This window comes from Topomyia yanbarensis, chromosome 2 (assembly GCF_030247195.1).
Source record: "Topomyia yanbarensis strain Yona2022 chromosome 2, ASM3024719v1, whole genome shotgun sequence".
NCBI lineage: Eukaryota > Metazoa > Arthropoda > Insecta > Diptera > Culicidae > Topomyia > Topomyia yanbarensis.
This window is the reverse complement of record NC_080671.1, coordinates 104,901,831-104,922,643: the sequence shown is the minus strand read 5'-3', so window position 1 is coordinate 104,922,643 and position 20,813 is coordinate 104,901,831. Positions and strand designations below refer to the sequence as shown.

The 20,813-nt window shown below is 48.7% G+C and overlaps 1 protein-coding gene across 1 annotated transcript; it reads right to left on the bottom strand.

Annotated features, from left to right (window-relative positions):
* Window positions 1–11,484: 11,484 nt before the first annotated feature.
* Window positions 11,485–19,106, bottom strand: LOC131679645 (uncharacterized). The gene is made up of 3 exons (XM_058960377.1): window positions 18,682–19,106; window positions 11,846–18,628; window positions 11,485–11,765 (listed from the first exon to the last, which is right to left on the bottom strand). Exon 2 carries the CDS (start codon window positions 18,493–18,495, stop codon window positions 11,980–11,982), a length of 6,516 nt encoding a protein of 2,171 aa, XP_058816360.1. The 5' UTR covers window positions 18,496–18,628; window positions 18,682–19,106; the 3' UTR covers window positions 11,485–11,765; window positions 11,846–11,979.
* Between the last annotated feature and the right edge of the window lie 1,707 nt (window positions 19,107–20,813).

Below are 20,813 nucleotides of genomic sequence, written 5' to 3'. Positions count from 1 at the left end.
CTTGGACTAGAATATGTAGTTTTTTACATTAATTTACATGTAATCTTTAGAAGAAAAACCTTTATGATTGCTCAAAAATACATCAGCGGCAAACATATTACCACCAATGTTATTGGGCATCGCGGGCAGTTGCAACGACACTTTTAGATTAACATTTGTCACTATGAGAAAATATCCTTTGACGTTTCCATGTACTTACTTCTGTGAAAAATGAAAAACAAAATTAACCATTTCATAAATTTTACTATACATTTCTTTACAATGAGAAAACAGCAATACTAAACTATTTTGTCATACTGATCGCAGAGACAGATGCCAAATCGAACATTTTATGTAATTTATTTTTTCAAAAATCCATGCGAAATTTTAAATATCACAAAATCTCATCGATGAGAATGTGGAAAATTTTTGTATGTCATAATGAATGGATATTTTCGAACCTGATCCGGGGCAATTGTGCCATACACCACCAATGTTTTTGGACTTCGCGTGCGGTGGCAACTATATTGTCACCAAGACTAATTATTATTTTTGACAGAAAAAATACTTACGTGTATTAAATGATGTAAACTTTGATTTCTATTATAGTATGTATTGATTCCGTACTCAATTTTCACGGCCTTATAAAGGGTTTAGGCCAATTGCAGCGGGCCGTGCTTCTTAATGTGATATTTATTGTACGGTTCATATCGCGAAGGGCTTCAGCATTTGTATGTTAACGTGTTTGTCGCGTGTATGTCACTTCGCGTGTATAAATTCGATTTTATGTCGCCATGGAACGTGTTGTTTAGTGGATATGAGCGGCATATTTTTGTTTGGTCCACCTGAAGGCATTGGACTTATGCTACTAGGGCCGAGGATAGGGACTTCTGGACGTAACCGATTTATGATCACGCGAACACGGGCCGGTTGTTGCCATTTTTTCGCGTGTGCTAGCGTGTATGTAGCTTCTTGTGTATGCATCATTTTTTAATCGTGTGGCCATTCGCACTTTCGCGTATTCTTTAATGATCGCACACGGATCGTGGATATACTTAATTAGTGTATGGTTCAGATACTAGAAGAGAGTGAGTTCTCTTATTTCACTAGAGTTCCCGGTCATGTCGCTATGTCGTCATGTCGTGTTGTCTAATTTTTTTCTGTTGGTCCAACTGAAGGCATGAGTTTGGGCTGCTAGGATCGAGAGTAGAGACTTCCGGACGTGCCTGATTCATGATTGCGCGAACGGTGGGTTGGTGGTTGAGACCGACGTTTGTAAATTTATATGTGCTAAAACATTCACTTAATTACCGGGGTTATTGAATGTTGGCGAGATAGCGGGCGTTCGCGTGTGTGGCCAGGTTTGTGTTATCGCGAATGCCACGTTGGTACGTTTGAAATGAGAGATGGCGAGTGTATATGAGCGAATAAGCATTTTATTGTGTTAGTGAGTGTTAGCATGGATCTAATTTTAGATATAGCAATAAAAGAATAAAAAATAACATGCCGAAAAAAGAAAAGAAAAAGAAAAAAAATTAAGTAGAAGCAAAATTGATCGATATTACTTTTGGTACACATAAGTAGTGGAAAAGCAAACTACTAGAAGTACAAAACAGACTAATTAAGTAAAAGAATAGAACACTGTAACATGCAATGAAACTACTTGAAATCTTTTAAATGCCAGCAAATAATACTTATTTACCCTTAACGACAATTGCATTCCGTTAGAAGATTTTCATGCTATGCTGACCGGGAATGGATAGTTCGCGTTCGTCGGTAAATCAATCGAACCTTTATTTATCCAATCCGATCTTCCCTGAATGAATCGAATGAACGAACACCTGTAAAAAGTGACCGACGAATCCCAAGAAGGATTACCCACTTATCTATGATTTACGCCAGTTCTGCATTCATTCTCTAATCCATCTGTCACAAATACTCAAACGAACACATACACAGATAGACATACTACTAGCACACAACAATTGTAGACTAAAAAATACAATTATTACAACACAACACAACTAACAGGGTTCAACTGTTATACATTTTTAATGCACCTGCGCACGTTAACGAAGCTGACCAATAAATCGACACACAATGACTCCCCTCGCGAGCTGTGCTCACAAACACTGCCATTAAGCTGTTGAACAATGTCTGCAAACACAGCCCACAGAAAAAGTCAATCCACGGTGACCCGCCAATCGGTAAAGCCAGTGTGCACAGGCTGTTGGCTGACCTGGTGCAAAGTATGAAAAAATACAAAACATAAAAAGGCTGATCTCCTCGATGCACCACTATCGATGCGTAATGCAATAACCATCTAGAAACAGTTGTCTGTCAGAGGTTCTTTAAAACTGATGCATAAATATGCTCGATGATATTGGCAATACCGTCAAACCCGTCAAGCTAGGGGAGGGATTGTGTTTCTCAGATATTTTTACACAGAAAACATCTAAAACATCAAGATAACTTGAGCCAATCCCAAGACACAGTCATTTGAAGCAAAAACTCACAATTTCTCAGCACGTTTCGCGCTATATCCCAGTAACCAAGCATAATGTCAAAATTCTGAAAACGCAAGTGATGTGGCATATCTAACTTAGTTTACCCCAAAATGGCGTTTGTCATCAGATAGCACAACAGCGACGATTTTTAGTACACAGAAAGGCTCTGGTCCAATGAACGGTAAGCTTGAGTCTTGTCTGTTCCTACACCAGTTATCTAGTGCCCAATCTCTACCTGCTCAAAACAAAACATAGCCAGTGAAAATCACCGACTAGGATATGGCATATACAAATTGCAATGAACTCTGATTTCGCAATCGTACTAGACCTTGCTTGAACAACCACACAACCCAACCACGTGCGACGATGGAGATCTAGTCCGTATATGCGCTTTCCCATGGCTCAAGTTATGAGTTTGCATACGTGGCTGACAAGTTACGGGAGGACCAGATTAATGATAAGCTTAGGAACAGTAATCGCACAGATAAGACCTGTTGCCTAGCTTGGTATATGTACACAATAATGCATGGTATCAGGCCACAGCTAATCGAATCTATGCTTTTATTGCGGACGACAGTTTTTTTAAATTCTCGACACGCGAAGGGTTGTTCATAGTTATAAAAATTTGCTTTGCTCCCACGTGATATCGAATCTTTTTGTTGCCATCGTTTGAATAAAGCGGCTTGGCTGGCGTTTCCGCATGTGCCAGTATAAATCGATAAAAACTTTCACCGCGTGTAAACTGCTATCAAATGACATCTAGTTGAAACATACCTATATGGACTTTTAACGATGCTTTCTCCTTTGTTTCAGAGGATTACCCATTTGCTAAGCCCATTATGTGGCCCGGCTGGTCCGAGTTAGTTTGATATAATCGTCATACGACTAGCTTTAGTTACGAGGACATACAGATGCTGCTGATGCAATAATCATTGATGGTGAAGTACAAACTATATTCCACTTGAAAGCGGTATTATTCCAGGACAACATAACAGGCCTATTAGTGCCACGCACTGTAACCTAGTCTATCGTTGTTGTTGTTGCTAAATTACCAATCATTGTCTCGTCGAATGCTCGCTTTTGTGCCTAAAGCGGATCGCATTTCACACCCACATTCACACACATCACCTGATGCTATTGAAAACGTGAACCCGTTAGCAAGGATAACAACATGTGCAACTAACATCTTCAATATGAAAATTGGGGGTTTCATTTTTTATCTTTCTTCGGAACTCCGACGACGTCGACGCCGACGCGACGACCGACCTAACACTATTTTCGTCTAATAATTGGAAATGCAATCCACTGGGTGATAATGATACTGATTGGCGTTACAAGATGTGGGCGGCGGTCGAATTTCAGTTTCGGATGTCACCGACGAAAATGTTCGATTTATAGTCTGATCGATGGTGTGAAGTATATAAATATAAAAAGTTAAATTTGTTTTTATATGTAGATGCTGTTTACTGGTGAAAATCACCGGAAAAATACAATTCAATTTTGAAGCTAGGTAAAAAATGCAACAGTAGCTGATACCCAACCTGCTTTATGACAGGCCTGGCTTGTAAAAAGCACCCAATTTTGCATTTTCAATTTCATCGCATTATGCTAACGAGAGTTGAATCCCGAGTGGAAAGAATCGTTTGCTTTTACGATTCCTCTTACGTTTCACACTCACCCACGAACTTTTCACTTTCAAGAAGGGTAGCTCGTCAATAGCGGTTCGAACAATACGACCCGGGAGATTAAAGTGGAATTTCATAAACGTTGTTGAATGAAACAGCCTCACTTTTCCAAATATACAAAATCTGTTGTAATTCACCTAGTGGTGTAATAGTGCTTTTCGTTGGTATTTTATATATTTGCATTTACTAAGATATTTTGCCCAGAGAGTTAAACAATAGATCAAAGGCCTTTAAGCACGAGGATGACGGAGATTGTCTTCTTTTAATGGAGAATATAATTTACGTACTAACCCAGTACACGTGCTATTAGTAGATGCCAAGCTACCACACGGGGTGTACTGGAGTATCGGGCTGTCATGGTGACGCCACCATGACTAGGTAATACCGACTAAACTCCATTGGGAACCGCCATTGTTTCCCCCAGGGACTACCTCTCGGTATTACTTCTGGGGGGATGGCTGTACTTGATGTACTCACTCACTCTCGCTCACGCGTTCATACATCCTGTGTGAGGGTTACTTGGGTGCTCTCTCTGTCACACTTCGATTCGCTCTCTAACACTCTACATGAGGCTTACTTTTGTGCTCGCCTCTAACATACCATGTGAGGCTGACTTGGATGCTCACCCTTCACTCCTCTGCCATGCCACGAGGCATCGATAGCTAAGTCCTAACGTACTACGCTACGACCCTCCCATCTTGGCATGAGGCAGTCCACATATACGCCTATACACTCGCTCTTCTGCCTTGCTTCGGGGTGGCTGGGTTTACCCCTTACGCGGTTGCCAGTCGCTGAACCAAAGCTGCCTCAGCATGAACAGACCATTCACTCACTTTTCTGCGCTCGGCCTTTTTCGCTCCAACTAACCAATCACTAGTTAATCGTGCCCGTCGTCTGTTGCTCGTTGCGCAAGATTCCCTGTAGCCTGCTGGCAATCTGGGTGGATGCAGTCGAGACTGCGTTCCACTTCTCCACCGCTTGGTACATTCGCTGAATAAGGGTATCAGGGGTTGTGTCCCAGCCGCAGACGTCAAGCATTGCTCTTCTTTTGACGTCGAAACGAGGACATACGAACAGTATGTGTTCGGCAGTTTCGTCGACACCTGGGCAGTCAGAGCAGACGGGGACCTCCACGTGCCCGAACCTGTGGAGGTACTGTCAGAAGCAGCTATGGCTTGACAGGAATTGTGTCAGATGGAAGTGAACTTCCCCATGGCGTCTGCTCACCCAGCTCGATATGTTAGGTATCAGCTGGTGGGTCTACCTACCTTTCGAGGGGGATAACTCACGCTGCCATCTGGCGACCGAAGCCATTCTGGTGTGCTCGCGGGCTCCTCTACTTCCACGTAGCTCGAAGCACTCCTCATCTTCCTGGATAACCAGCCCGACTGGCATCATGTGCGGTAGGCTGATATCACTCTGAGGTACATCACGCGGTAGGTGCTCTCCATTTTCTGTAGGTAACTGGTTACCCTCAGTGCTCTTGACCATGACGGGCCGCCATACCTGAGGATAGATACGGCAACGCCTGCCAGTAGCTTACGTCTACTGGCGCACACCTTTGAGCTGTTAGACATCATCCTCGATAATGCCGCGATAGCAGTCGACGCTCTCTTGCATGTATAGTCGACATGGCTGCCGATCGTCAGCTTATCGTCTATAATGACTCCGAGAGACTTCAGACTCAGCTGTGAGGTGATCACGACTTCTCGCACATGGAAAACTGCATGTTGTGCCGACTTGCGGTTGTTGACGATAACTACCTTCGTCTTATGCTGAGCGAGCTCCAGGCCTCTCGCACTCATCCATTCCTCCACCGTGTTGATCGCGTGTTCTGCAGTTAGTTCTACCTCAGGCATTGACTCCCCATAGACCTCCAGGGTTACGTCGTCGGCAAAGCCGACGATCTTGACCCCAGGAGGGAACTTCAGTCTCAGAACCCCGTCATACATGAGGTTCCATAACACCGGGCCTAGGATCGAGCCCTGCGGGACTCCGGCGGTAATAGAAACCCTTTTCTGACCGGCATCGGTCTCGTATAGCAGTACGCGGTTCTGGAAGTAACTTTCCAGGAACCGGTACAGACCCACCGGTAGGCTAAGCCGGTGTAACGAGAGCGCGATGGCATCCCAGCTTGCGCTGTTGAATGCGTTCTTCACGTCGAGTGTCACTAACGCACAGTATCGAATACCTCGCCTTTTTCGTTGGATCGCTATCTCGGCAGTATTTATCACTGAGTTGAGAGCGTCCACTGTGGACTTACCCTTCCGAAAGCCAAACTGGGTGCTTGACAGACCGTCCGTACCTTCCGCGTACGGGGTGAGCCCGTTGAGGATGATCCTCTCAAGCAGTTTGCCAGTTGTGTCGATCAGACAGATTGGTCTGTACGCCAATGGGTCGCCTGGCGGCTTCCCGGGCTTCGGCAACAGCACCAATTTCTGCCTTTTCCATCTATCGGGGAAACGGCACTCGTCAAGGCATCTCTGCATAGCTAGCCTGAACATGTTCGGGTTCGCTATGATCGCTGCTTTGTGAGCGTTGTTTGGAACTCCATCCGGCCCTGGAGCTTTGTTCATTGCTAGGGAATTAGCCACTGCGAGTAGTTGCGCCTGGTGACTTACTAGGACGCTTCGTCACCGGAGCCACGCCCGCATTGTCTCGTGGTGCAGGTGGCCAGGGGCTTGTGGCTCGAGACGGGAAGAGTGCTCCGATAATCGTCGCCAACCGGTCCGAAGACCGTTCTGGGGGTGACGAGCCCCCTTTGGTCTTGGCCATCACGATTCTGTAGGCGTCACCCCACGGATTCGCGTTGGCACTCTCACACAAGTTGTCGAAACACGCTCTCTTGCTGCTTTTAATGGCCTTGTTAAGGGCCAATTTCGCAGCTCGAAACACTTCACGGCGGTTCTCTCTTGCATCCTCGGTGCAAGCTCTTTGCATCCTACGTCTAGCTCTGAGGCAGGCTGACCGTAGAGCTGTGATCTCGGCACTCCACCAGTGTACCGGGCATCTGCCGTTTCTTGGCAGTGTTTTTCTCGGCATAGTGGCGTCGCACGCACGTGATAGAACGGATACCAGCGCATCCTCGCTTAGACTGTCGGTGTTGACTTCCAGTCCCAGGGCCGCGGTGAAAGCTTCGCTGTCGAAGTGATTGGGCTTCCACCCGCATACCTGACAGGGATCTCCCGCCCTCGGATGCTGCACACCATAGTTGATCCTAAAGCGAATTGCTAAATGATCGCTATGGGTGTAGCCCTCGTCTACCCTCCATTCCATACCTGGAACCAGGCCCGGGCTGGCAAATGTTACGTCAATCCATGCCTCCACCCCGTTTCTACGGAATGTGCTAGCGGAGCCATTATTGGCTAAGACGGCGTCGAGTTTCGCAAGCACCTCCAGTAGCGCTTGGCCCCTGCTATTTGTACAACGGCTGCCGCACTTTACTGCCCAAGCGTTAAAGTCTCCCGCTATGACTACCGATTTCCGGTTCACTAGGTCTGACGAGAGCCTGTCGATCATTTGGTTGAATTGTTTTATGGGCCACCTTGGTGGAGCGTATCAGCTACAATAGAACACACCATTGATCTTGGCAATCGCAACACCCTCGGCGGAGGAGTGTATTACCACTTGAACCGGGAACCGTCCCGTTGTACAGATTGCCACCATCCCAGACCCGTCCGACACCCAATTGCCGTTGCCGGCAGGGATGTTGTACGGGTCGGCTAGGAGGGCGTCATCTGTCCTCGACTCCGAGACCGACTGCCACAACAGTTGTTGGGCTTCTGCACAATGATCATACTTAGCTGTGTGACGTTCACGGCTTCTTCTTATTTGCCTCACCGAAGGGGCACGAAGGTCCACCCATAGCATGGTTACGGGCTTGCTTCTTAGCGGTGCAGATAAGGCATTTATGCGCCTTAGTGCAGCCCCACTCCTTATACTCCCCTCCTCGCCGCAGTGACGACATAGTTTGCTCCTGTCTTTTTTTATAGTTCGTTCGTCACGTTCGTTCCTAACCACTAAAAACATTCCTTACTTTTTACGCCCTTATTCCCCACGGAACTACGTCATTGTATTACTTCGTGGGGGGGGGGGGGGGGGTTCGTCGCACCTCTTTCTGCTGCTCTATCTCGGAGCCTCGCTTGGTTCATGGAGTGACACGACCTATGAGCTTTGATTTAACTCTCGATTCCTCTCCTGTTTCTTGTCTCCATCCATTACGTCGCCGTTTAGTTCTCGTCCCTGTGGTGAGCCGTTTAGGTGCTGATTCCCTGAGCCATTCAGCTCATGTTTCCGTGAGTCATTCAGCTCCCGGCCTTATCACGATCCGCTTGGATAGTGCTCAACGGTGAACTCATCCTACTCCGACTGATAGTTCCCCGATGGAGGAATTTCCCACGACACTGATACCCGCTTTCTTGAACCATTTAGCTCCCAGTTTTACCGCCTATCCTACTCCGATTGAGAGTTCTTTCGTTACCGGTGTTTGTTTCGTGAGCCAATTAGCTCTCCTTTTCGTCACGATTCTGTTGGGTAGTCCACGGCGCCGAATCTACCTATCGTGAATTCCCCGGTGGTAGACCGCTCCCGATACCGATGTACTTTTCTGTGAGCCATTAAGCTCCCCGCCTCGTCTACTCGGTCTAGTCCCCGGCGGTGGACCTAGCCTTCTCAACGGCCAGCCAGCAGATGCTGAGGTCCATTCAGCAATTCCGGGTGGAGCGTAGCTTCCGGTTCACTGGCACCCCAACGACCCACTTCTGGCTATTCGACGCGGTCTACTCGGTCTAATTCCCGACGGTAGAGTGTCGAGGCTGGCACCCCGACGACCCGAGCCCGGTGTTACATCGCGTACTACTCAACTGGTCCCCGGCGGTGGACCCAGTCTACACCGTCGGTGAGTTTCCCGGCGGCGGAATTTCTCCCGAAACCCTATTTGTGGTTCTACTGCGGCGTTCTAACCGTTACTTTGTTGGTCCCTTCGCCACTTCCTTTGCAGCTCGGAGAGTATACTCGTAACAACTCTGTTGACAGCGTCCCAGATATGCTCGTCGCGGCACATCTCTTCGACGATATTGTCCACTGTTATATTAGGCATACCCCTTCGGACATTTTCGAATCTGGGGCATTCGAAGACCACGTGTTCTGGTGTCTCTTGCACGTTCACACACTCCGGGCAAAGGGGTGACGAAGCATGTCCAAACCGATGTAGGTATTTTTTTTTTTTTTTTTATTTCGATTATAGAGGTTTTAACCGTAAGGTCATTCGCCTCTTCGGGTTAGAAAAATCTCTTATGAAAAATTTCTAACCCTATGTGCGGGGTCGGGACTCGAACCCAGGTGCGCTGTGTACAAGGCAATCGATTTACCAATACGCTACGCCCACCCCATGTAGGTATTTCCGGAAGCATCCATGCCCGGACAAAGACTGCGTCAGATGGAAGTACACCTCTCCATGCTTCCTATGCACCCAAGTAGACACATTTGGGATGAGTCGGTGGGTCCACCTTCCTTTCTCCGCGTTATCCCACTCTTGCTGCCACTTAGCCAACGAGTCCACTCGAACCAGTCTCCTTGCATTACGTTCATTTCTCCGCTGGTAGCATTCTACGTCCTCAGCCAGAGTGATGCAGATGGGAATCATCCCGGCAATTACGCATACCGCCTCCGACGATATCTTTCTGTACGCACTCGCGACACGAATTAGGCGAAAAGTGCTTGTCAACTTTGTCCGGTTCCGCTTTGAGTTCAGCGCAGCAGCCCAGGCCGGTACGCCATATCTCAGTATTGAGGATGAGACACCCGTCAGGAGACGTCTCGTGCTGCCTCTTGCTCCTCCGTGATTCGGCATGATCCTTGGATTGTCCCCCGACGCTGATCTCGACACGCTGGATTTGCTTACGGTTTCTGACCAGCACTACCTCAGTCTTGTGGTGAGCCAGCTGCAACTTGACGTTAGCCATCCAGGTTTCCACGATGCCTATTGTCTCTGCCGTCAGCATCTCCACCTCCTCAAACGTCTCGCCCGTTATCGTCAGGACAACATCATCTGCAAAGCCGACGATCTCCACTCCCCTGGGCAGTTCCAGTGTTGACATTCCGTTGTACATAATATTCCAGAGCGTTGGGCCGAGTATGGAGCCCTGAGGTACTCCCGCCGTTACCCTAATCGACCTCTGCCCCATGTTCGTTTTCATAGACCAGTACTCGGTTCTGAAAGTAACTTTTCAGAACCTTGCACAGATAGTCCGGAACCCGCATTCTATGCAGCGCTACGGCGATGCCTCCCCAGCTAGCACTGTTGAACGCGTTCTTCACGTCTATCGTTAGCACGGCGCAGTAGCGATTACCCTTTCTCTTTTGCTTCAATGCTTTCTCCGCGTTCGCGATGACTATGCGGATGGCGTCCACCGTCGATATTCCTTTCCGGAACCCGAACTGTCTCTGCGGTAGTCCGTTCTCACTTTCAGCGTAGGTCGTCAGCTTGTTGAGAATGACCCTTTCCAGGAGTTTACCGAGAGTATCCAGCAGGCATATAGGCCGATACGATGCTGGATCTCCTGGTGGTTTCCCTGGTTTTGGCAGCAACACCAGCTTCTGGATCTTCCATCTATCCGGGAAGTAGCCTTCGTCCAGGCATTTCTGTAGGACTATCCTGAACATGTCCGGAAACGCCAGGATCGCAGTCTTCAGTACCACGTTGGGGATACCATCCGGTCCGTTTGCTCCTGTCTGTACCCTTACATTCGTACGACTTATTGCCTGACTCAAGGTACCGATAGAACCTATCCACTGAAGGCGGCTGGGGTATGCTAACTGGACATACTGACCAACCGACCTTCAGTTTTCCTATCACGGTAACCTTTCTTGCTTCCGCTTTCAGTAGCCTGAGGTAGGCTACTTGCGTGCCGGAGGGTCCCGCTCTCAAGCGCACAGACGACATCATCTGCGGTCGTGAACTCGTCCAGTTGCTTACACTGGAGAGTCATTTCCGCCCCTAACGACCTCACCTGGGTGCCTTCACCCAGGACCTCTTGGGCCAAGGCCTTATATACCGCACTAAATTGTGCCCCTCGCTTCAGCACCAAAAGTATTTCGCCTGTATTGGTGCGTCTCAAGCTGCGCACGTCTTTCCCGAGGACCGAGAGGCTTTCGGCCGCCCGCATTGACTTTAGGACGTCGGCATATTTGTCCTTGTCGGTCTTTAACCACAAGGCCTCGCCTCTGTCCTTGGCCTTCTTTGCGGGCCGAGGTGCATCCGGTATCAGTGTCGGTTTGCTCCTTGTTCAGAGAACAAAAAGGTGAAATCCGAAATCTTGTTAGCTGTCGCAAATTGATGCGGAAACAGCTTAAAGCTGTAATTTTATTCAGAGTTAGATAACGCATGTAAACAATATAAGTAACTCACAAATTTCGGTGTGCGAATCAATTTTAATCCGGGGAAGACTATTCCTCCACTCTAAACTATCTGTGATCAAAATTCTAGGTTAAGCATGAGCTCCAATGCGTACAGCTTTAGTTCTACTCACTGTGATAATGATCTGTGATTTTAGTTTTAAGTCCTAGCTGTAAGTTAGTTTAAGTCAATTTAACACTGAAAAGAGCAAACAACTTTACTATTAAATTTTACAAACTTTAGATTAAAGCAAAATGAACTCCTGCCTCCTAACTTACGTCTGATCGCGTTCGATGTTGCAAAGAAAAAAAGATTGTGCAAACGGAAATAACTGCTGATGACAAGCCATGTCATCTTCCCGCGTCAATTGACAGTTCATACCGGTTGACGCGCCGCTTGCATTAGGCCGCGTTCACAATGGTTGCGTTCGCATAGTAAGGCCGTGTCCACACTGCGAAGCAGTGCTGGCGGTAACATCCTCTCCCCCGTAACACTGGTCACCGGTCCCAGTTTTACCATCTGGCTCAACCTCCAACACGGCCAATTTTGACACCGGTCTACGCAGTAACCCCCTCGCAGTCTGAACCACAGCTTGCCGAACGCGTCCGTCTTCGGCAGTCACAACTTCCTTCACTCTTCCACGTAGCCAGCCATTTCGGCGAGTGTCATCAACTACGAGGACCAGATCTCCAACAGCTACGGGAGTCACTTCTCCGAACCACTTCATCCGCTTAGTGAGCATCGGGAGGTATTCCTGAAGCCAACGCTTCCAAAATATGTCCAGTTGATGCTGTATAAGGTTCCAGGAACTCTTCACCGCATAGGCAGGGTCACTAATGTTAACAGCCGGCTGACGCACTCCCTTAGAGCTTCCTAATAGGAAGTGGTTTGGTGTTAGAGCCTCACCTTCGGCAGCGTCTAAAGGTAAGTAGGTAAGTGGTCGACTGTTGACGATACCCTCGGCTTCGACGACTAACGTTTCCAGTCCTTCATCGTCCAGCTTTCGATCGTTCTTGTAAGCAGCTTCCATTGCCGACTTAACTGACCGCACCATCCTTTCCCACGCGCCACCCATGTGAGGTGCTCCTGGCGGGATGAAATTCCACTTTGTATCTTCATTTGTGAACGTCGCTGCCAATTCGTTTTCGATTTCTTCCTGCAGCAAACGTTTGGCACCTTGGAAGTTGGTACCATTGTCGGTATAGATTTCCGCTGGCGCTCCTCGCCGACAAACGAAACGGCGAATACACTTGACGCACGACGGTGTAGACAGGCTATGGGCAACCTCAACATGGACGGCACGTGTGGTGAGACACGTGGATAGGCAGATCCAACGTTTGGCAGCGCTCCTTCCCACTTTCACCAAGAACGGCCCAAAGAAGTCTATGCCGGTGTAGGTAAACGGCCGACAGAACGATGACAATCGAGCCACAGGCAGCGGTGCCATTCGAGGAACCTTCGGGTTCGCTTTCGCGACTTTACACCACTGGCATGCAGCCGCAACTTGCTTCACCACCGTCCTTAACCGTGAAATGTTGTAGTACTGCCGAACTTCATTCACTACCGTCTCCGAGTTCCCATGCCGGCAGGCTCGATGAAAGTCGTGGACCACAAGCTTCGTTACATGGTGTTTTCTTGGGAGAATCGCCGGGAACCTGGCATCGAATGCGGCATGTGGTGCGGCTCCAATTCGTTCATCAACGCGCAGCACTCCGTGTTCATCCATTGTCGGCGTTGTTTGATACAAACGGCTTGTCTTAGGCAACTCCGTTTGTCCTCTCGTAAGCGAGGCCATTTCTGCGGGAAACTCCTGCCACTGTACCATCCGTATTATCGTGCTCTTCGCTTTTCTCAGCTCGTCCTGACTCAGATGCAGTAGTTCCGGCTTCTCATTTCTTCGCCTCCGCTGACAGTTGTCTATGAAACGGTGTACATATGCTACTGCTCCAAGAAGTCGTCTCCACCTTGAGAACCGGGCGAAATCCACCACACACTCCGGAATAGTCGCTCCTTGGATCACCAAGCAGGGCCGTAGTTCTTCTTCAGGAGCCGTTGATGTTTTCACTTGCTCCGGCCAATTGTCTTCGGACAGCCGCAAAAACTCAGGTCCCTTAAACCATTCGTCGCATTCTTTCGGGCATGAGTTCTTTCCCCACTTCGTGGCAGCGTCCGCTGGATTCGATTTGCTGGGAACCCACCGCCATTCAGCTACATCCGTTGTAGAAAGAAGCTCTCCTACTCGGCAGGCAACGTACTGCTTGTACCGACGATGATCGGCTCGTAACCAGGCCAGCACTGTTGCGGAATCACTCCACAGAAACCGCTGTTTGACTTCAACACTGTGGTTCTCCTGCACGAACGACATCAAGCGGCTGCCCAATACCGCTGCTTGAAGCTCCAAACGGGGAATCGAGAGGGGTTTCAGTGGAGCGACCTTTGTTCTTGCCGCAACTAACGAGCATTCGGCTTTGCCTTCTATGTCAATCACTCTGAAGTACGCTACAGCAGAAAAGGCAACTTCGCTCGCATCGACGAATACGTGCAGTTGCAATCGTTTGTACGTCTGTTCGGTCGCTTCCTCGAAGTAGCACCGCGGAATACGCAGATCTCTTATCTTCGGGAACAGAGCGGTCCACCTAGCCCAACGTTCGAATATTTCTTCCGGCACCCTTTCGTCCCACTGCAGTCCGGCTCGCCACACGTCCTGAAGTAGGATCTTGCCGTGCACGAGGTACACACTAAGAAGCCCTAGTGGATCAAATATTCCCATCAAGCACTTCAATATCTGTCGTTTAGTTGGCCGCTCGTCTTCATTTAATACACGCTGAATTTCCTCCTTCAAATTCATCGAGAACCGCAGCTCATCGTCGGTCGTCTGCCACAGCATGCCGAGCACTCGATCGCCGTCCGTTGTACTCAAGCAGAGATTCTTGCTGGCGTTGGTAGCTTCCTCGTTCAGTCCACGTAGAACTTCGGCACTGTTCGACAACCAATTTCTAAGGTGGAATCCTCCTTTCTGATGGATTGCTCCGACTGCGCGGGAAACTCTTTCGGCCTCATCCACACTCTCGAAGCTATCCAGATAGTCGTCCACGTAGTGGTTTCTCTGGATTCCCTCGACAGCTCGGGGATAGCGAGCGACGAATTCTTCGGCGTTTTTGTTCTTCGCATACTGGGCTGATGCTGGCGAACACGTGGATCCAAAGGTCGCCACGTCCATAATGTACGTTTCGACAAGCCTTGATGGATCGCTCCGGAACAAGAAGCGCTGAGAATGACGATCCGGTTCACAGATTAACAACTGGTGGAACATTTCACGGATGTCTGCCGAAACTCCCACCTTGTACTGACGAAAACGCAGCAGAACTCCGGGAAGCGAAGATAACTGATCCGGGCCTTTTAGTAGCATGGAGTTTAGGGATATTCCATCTACTTTCGCTGCCGCGTCCCATATAAGGCGGACTTTGCCCGGTTTCCGGGGGTTCGTAACTACTCCTAACGGCAAATACCACACTCGTTTAGGATCGGCTAGTGCGAGCTCCTTCTGAGTTGCACGGTGCGCATAGCCTTTCAGCTGATACTCCGCTATTTGCTTCTTCAGATTGGCTGCCAGCTCGGGATCTCGCAGCATCCTACGCTCCAGACATTCGAAACGCTTCACCGCCATGTTGTAGCTGTCCGGGAATTCTATTTCGTCGTACCTCCACAGTAGGCCAGTTTGGAATTGTTCTCCTACTCGGATAGTCGTCCGCTCCATAATCTCCCTAGCTCGCGTGTCTTCTACAGATTCCAGCACGACTGGCGGTTGAACTCCGGCATCCTCCATAGAAAAATAGTCTTTCACTGCATTGTGCAGCTCCTGGTCGCCGGTACCGGCACATTCACAAGCGTGATAATTCAACGAATGCGTATCCCTACTTTCACCACCGCCAAATATGCACCATCCTAACCGTGTTTTCACGGCAATAGGCTCGGTTCTCTTTCCTTCTCTTGCCTGCAGCGGTACCGTGAGGTTCGCATTGTTAACGCCGATCAGCAGACGGGGAATCGCTTTCACGTAGCTTGCGATCGGCAGACCTTGCAGATGGCGGTAGTGTCGCGCCAGCTTGTCGTAATCTAGATTCTGTTCCGGTAAAGTAAGCTCATTTACAGTACGAACGTCGTTGATCGTGAACTGCTTGTTGCTATTGGCTCCCCTGATGAAAACTCCCACTTGCTTCGATTCCGATTCAACTCTGGTGACGTTTCCAGTCCACTTCATACACAACGGTGTCTTCCGACCGTCGATACCCAATTGCTCCACCAGGCTGTTCTCGATGAGCGACAAGTCCGAACCATCATCCAGAAATGCGAAAGTTTCAATGGTCGCTCGTGGCCCACGGAGAACGACAGGAATTATGCGGAAAAGAAAAGTCTGCTTGCCTTGCCGATGTGTATGGTTCTGAACAATCGACAATTCTTGGGTTGGTCGCTGGTTTGCATTGGATCGATTTGAATGTAGCAGTGCATGATGACGGTAGGTACATCCATCGATCACGCACAGCGTCGCGTTTCTGCAGCTTCTCTTCCCATGTGCGTTGAGACAACTCCGGCAAAGACCTTTATCTCGTACGAAGTTCCATCGGCTGTCCACAGTATACGCCTTAAATGCGGTGCATTCTGCTAGACGGTGACCTGATTTCTTGCAGCATATACACGCTCGATCCTTTTCGCTCACTACCTCACGAACGGATTCTGCTTCGTTGCTATGCGTGTTCACCGCTCCTTTGTGTCTCGGCTTCTGCTGACTACTGTTACTTTCGCCGGTGTAGTTTGACACACTGCAAACGGCTGTGACGACTTTGAGCATAAAATCTCCAAACGCCTTGAGGTTTACTACCGGGTGCTGTTGTATGTAGTCCGCCCACTGCATCTTGGTGTGTACAGGTAGCTTCTCCACCAGCTCCATCAGCAACGTAGGATTCGAGAGATGTTCCTGCTGTCCCGCTGCTTCCAGGTGGTCGCAGAGGCTGCGCACAGCCATGCCGAAGTCGATTATAGTTTCCAATTTCTCCGCCTTCGGTGCCTGGACACTGCGCACTTTTTGTAACAATGCACCGATTAATAACCCGGGTCGCCCGTATAACAACCGAAGAGTATCGATCACTTGAGGCACTGATTCCGGAAGCAGCAACCTGCTTTTGACAGATTCGTACGCGTGCCCTTTCAGGCAACGTTGAAGACGCGAAAGATTCTCGGCATTATTGTAACCGCACGCCAGCGAACTATTCATAAAGCTACTGATGAAGATTGGCCAATCAACAGGATTGCCAGAGAACGAAGGTAGATCGCGGGACATCACTTGACGCGCGGCTAACTGCGAGGGGGAGGGGGTGTATTGTTCAACGACAGGCAGTCCCGGCGGAGGGGGAACTCTGCCTGTAGATAGTGACGGATTTACGTGTGGCATAGGGCCAACATTTGACAGTTCCATATTGGGAAAAACTGTCCCATTTGCCAGTGGCGTATGACCTACGATTGGCGGTCCCGCAGTTGCGGATACTAATCCAGAATGTATACTTGGATTTGCCTGTGGCGCAAGGCCAACATTCGATCCCGTCGAGGGAAAAACTGTATTCATGTTGTTCGATGGAACCGTGGCCGAGGCTGCCAACGTTCCGAACTGTTTCATTATGTGTTGGAGGGAGCATCCATAGTTGGATGGTAATGGTACACTAGTAGGTGGATAATTCAGTGGCTTACCTTGATGTGCTACGGGGGGAACGGGGGGCTGGACTTTACCTCTCGAACCTGCTACCTGCTGTCTCTGAGTGATCGCGCCGGTATACTGCTGCTGATCACAAACGGTGAGACCCGGTTGTTGAGGGTCGAACAAATTGCCCAGGGTTGTTACTACGGGGGGCACGAGGAATTCACCCTGTTGACTCCGATGTGCCTTTGGGATCGCGCCGGTATACTGCTGCTGATCCCGAACGATGAGACCCGATTGGTGAGGGTTGAACGAATTTCCACACGTTGGCGCTACGGGGGGAACGGGGGACTGGACTTTACCTCTCGAACCTGCTACCTGCTGTCTCTGAGTGATCGCGCCGGTATACTGCTGCTGATCACAAACGGTGAGACCCGATTGTTGAGGGTCGAACAAATTGCCCAGTGTTGATACTACGGGGGGCACGGGAAATTCACCCCGTTGACTCCGATGTGCCTTTGCGATCGCGCCGGTATACTGCTGCTGATCCCGAACGATGAGACCCGATTGGTGAGGGTCGAACGAATTTCCACACGTTGGTGCTGCGGGGGGAACGGGGGGCTGGACTGCGGGGAGCACGGAGAATTCCAATTGTGGGTTCTTAGGTGTTTTCGGCATCGCGCGGGTATACTGCTGCTGATCTCGAGTAACCAGACCTGGTTCCGATGGGTTAACCACCTGTCCCAACGTTGGTTCTCGATCGCATAATTGCATGGCCGGGGAAGCTGCTGCCCCGCCTGTCGGTTGATCCATCTGCTGACCATGCGCGCTTGCACCCTGTTCCATGCACTGCTGTTGCCACTGCTTTACTCTATCCTGGCTCGTCCTGTGACTGATCCGGCTCCTATTACTAGCCGTTTCTTCCAACTCCTCCTCCAGCTGGTGTTTCTCTGCTAGATGACGTTGCTCTAATTCCTGCTGCTCTTTCAGTCGCTGCATCTTCATCCGTGCCGCCTTTGCGCTGGAAGTGGGAGTGCACACACTCACCGGCAAACAATGCCTACATGTCCACGGCCGGTCTGCAACAGACGATGTGACTTGAGCACATGACATGTGCCACCAACCATCGCATCGGTCGCATTGAACGCAATCATCGGCCGATTCCGGATGGGCGCAGCAAACACAATCCGATGATTTTCCCTGCTCGGGCGTTTTGAGGTTGGGATCCGTATTTGGCATGGTGAAATTCAGCTGGGCACAATTCGATACCTTTCCCGGCCACGAAATTTCTTTAAGATTTTGTTCAGAGAACAAAAAGGTGAAATCCGAAATCTTGTTAGCTGTCGCAAATTGATGCGGAAACAGCTTAAAGCTGTAATTTTATTCAGAGTTAGATAACGCATGTAAACAATATAAGTAACTCACAAATTTCGGTGTGCGAATCAATTTTAATCCGGGGAAGACTATTCCTCCACTCTAAACTATCTGTGATCAAAATTCTAGGTTAAGCATGAGCTCCAATGCGTACAGCTTTAGTTCTACTCACTGTGATAATGATCTGTGATTTTAGTTTTAAGTCCTAGCTGTAAGTTAGTTTAAGTCAATTTAACACTGAAAAGAGCAAACAACTTTACTATTAAATTTTACAAACTTTAGATTAAAGCAAAATGAACTCCTGCCTCCTAACTTACGTCTGATCGCGTTCGATGTTGCAAAGAAAAAAAGATTGTGCAAACGGAAATAACTGCTGATGACAAGCCATGTCATCTTCCCGCGTCAATTGACAGTTCATACCGGTTGACGCGCCGCTTGCATTAGGCCGCGTTCACAGTGGTTGCGTTCGCATAGTAAGGCCGTGTCCACACTGCGAAGCAGTGCTGGCGGTAACACTCCTAGTGACCAGCTTCTAGGGGTATTAGCCCCCTGTCCCGGTTGCGCCGGGTTGCTGATGCCTTCTTTCTACCCGGCGGGGTCATTTGCGCCCCTCGATCGAACGGCGTTTGGCTGTGACGGTTACACGCCGTTTGGTGTTGTTTTTTGCACCCTCGCCTGGTGACTTCCTAGGACGCTTCGCGTTCGGCGTCGTCTTGCGCTTGCCCCTGACCTTCGAGGGGAACTTAGCTGCCGCTTCGAGCGACTTGGCTGCTCCATAGAAAGGGAAGGCCCCTGTCTGGGTACCTATGTCGGCCTTCTCTCTTTCCTCCCTCTTGGAGGTCATTGTCTGGGTTCCTCTGTCGGCCTTCTCTCAACATTCTACCCTCTTGGCGTAAGCCTGCTGTTCCTGTCTTGCGACTCGAACAGCTTTTCGGAGCACCAGCAGGCTCTGTTTCAGATCCTTGCTGATGTTTTGTTTCGCATTTGTAAACTCGGTGACTCGAGTTACTCCACAACTTTTCGCATCGCGGGGGTCACTGGTGCTGTCAGATGCAGCCTCCGTCGCTCCACTATCCTCTCCACTGGGGGGAGACCTCATCAAACCTCTTTTGGCAAAGGGGTTCGGCACCTCCGTTTAATTAGTTTTATTTTTATTCACTTCGCTCATTGATCCCACGAGTAGCGCGAGAAAGAAAGGTCCGCCACGCCAGAGTTCCTCAGTAACGTGGTAAGGGACGCTTACTGTGGAGGTTGCCCAGGTACCCCATAGGCTCCGTTAATGATCGAGCATCTTTTTCACCCCCTCGATCACTCATCTCTCGGCACGGGTCGCTTCACGCCTTGGACTTGGAGTTATGACCTTTGTTGCTTTACGTGATGACCGCGGCCCAGATCATCTCAACCATCCTCCTTTACCAGGGCTTTGGATCTGTAGCTCTGGTTCTCAATAGTTCCAAGTACGTAGGTTACTACGGACATGCTACGGGGATTGTCTGTAAAAGGATTAGATTGTATTTTAGCATAGGGCAATGCGTTAGCGTCGGAGTCGCAAAGGATGATAAGTTTGAATTCCAGCCAGTAGAGCTGAAATGCTTATTAGCAAATTTTACTCTATACTATCCTCTATAATTGTTAATGTTTCGATCTGTTCTCCCGTTACCACTGTATTAGTAAAATTATTACTTACGGTTTAATGTCAAAATAAAACATACAAAATTTTTTAAATACTTAAAAAGGACCGGTTACGGCTAAAAAAAGAATTGCTTCAACAAAAAATTTGCCGGCACAGAGAGTGATGCAATTGCAATTGCATTTACCTTTCTCATTTCTCTAAACTATGATTCCATGGCTGATTATGTTCATTATGATTGTGGAAATGTCTATTGCATTCTTAGTACACTTTGCATCTTTTTTAGTAAAAAAATGGCTGTGATTGGGTTGTCGATTTTCCGAGTGATTGCATAATCTTCTTATTGAGGAAACCAGAAAATGTGTCTTTTATTGAGTCACCCCCTACAATGGTTTTGCAAAATAAGCTGTTAGATTACAGTTCTGAACCACTCGGAAATTACTTGAAATATGATTGTCATTTGATTGAACGTTACTCTAGCTTACTACTTTTTTACATCGAAAATGCAAAAACATGTTTTGATTGAGGACAAACGTTTGTTAGACTACACACC

What these genes read in the sequence shown, in the direction of transcription:
- LOC131679645 (XM_058960377.1), bottom strand. Translation starts at nt 18,495, where the DNA reads ATGCCAAATACGGATCCCAACCTCAAAACGCCCGAGCAGGGAAAATCA.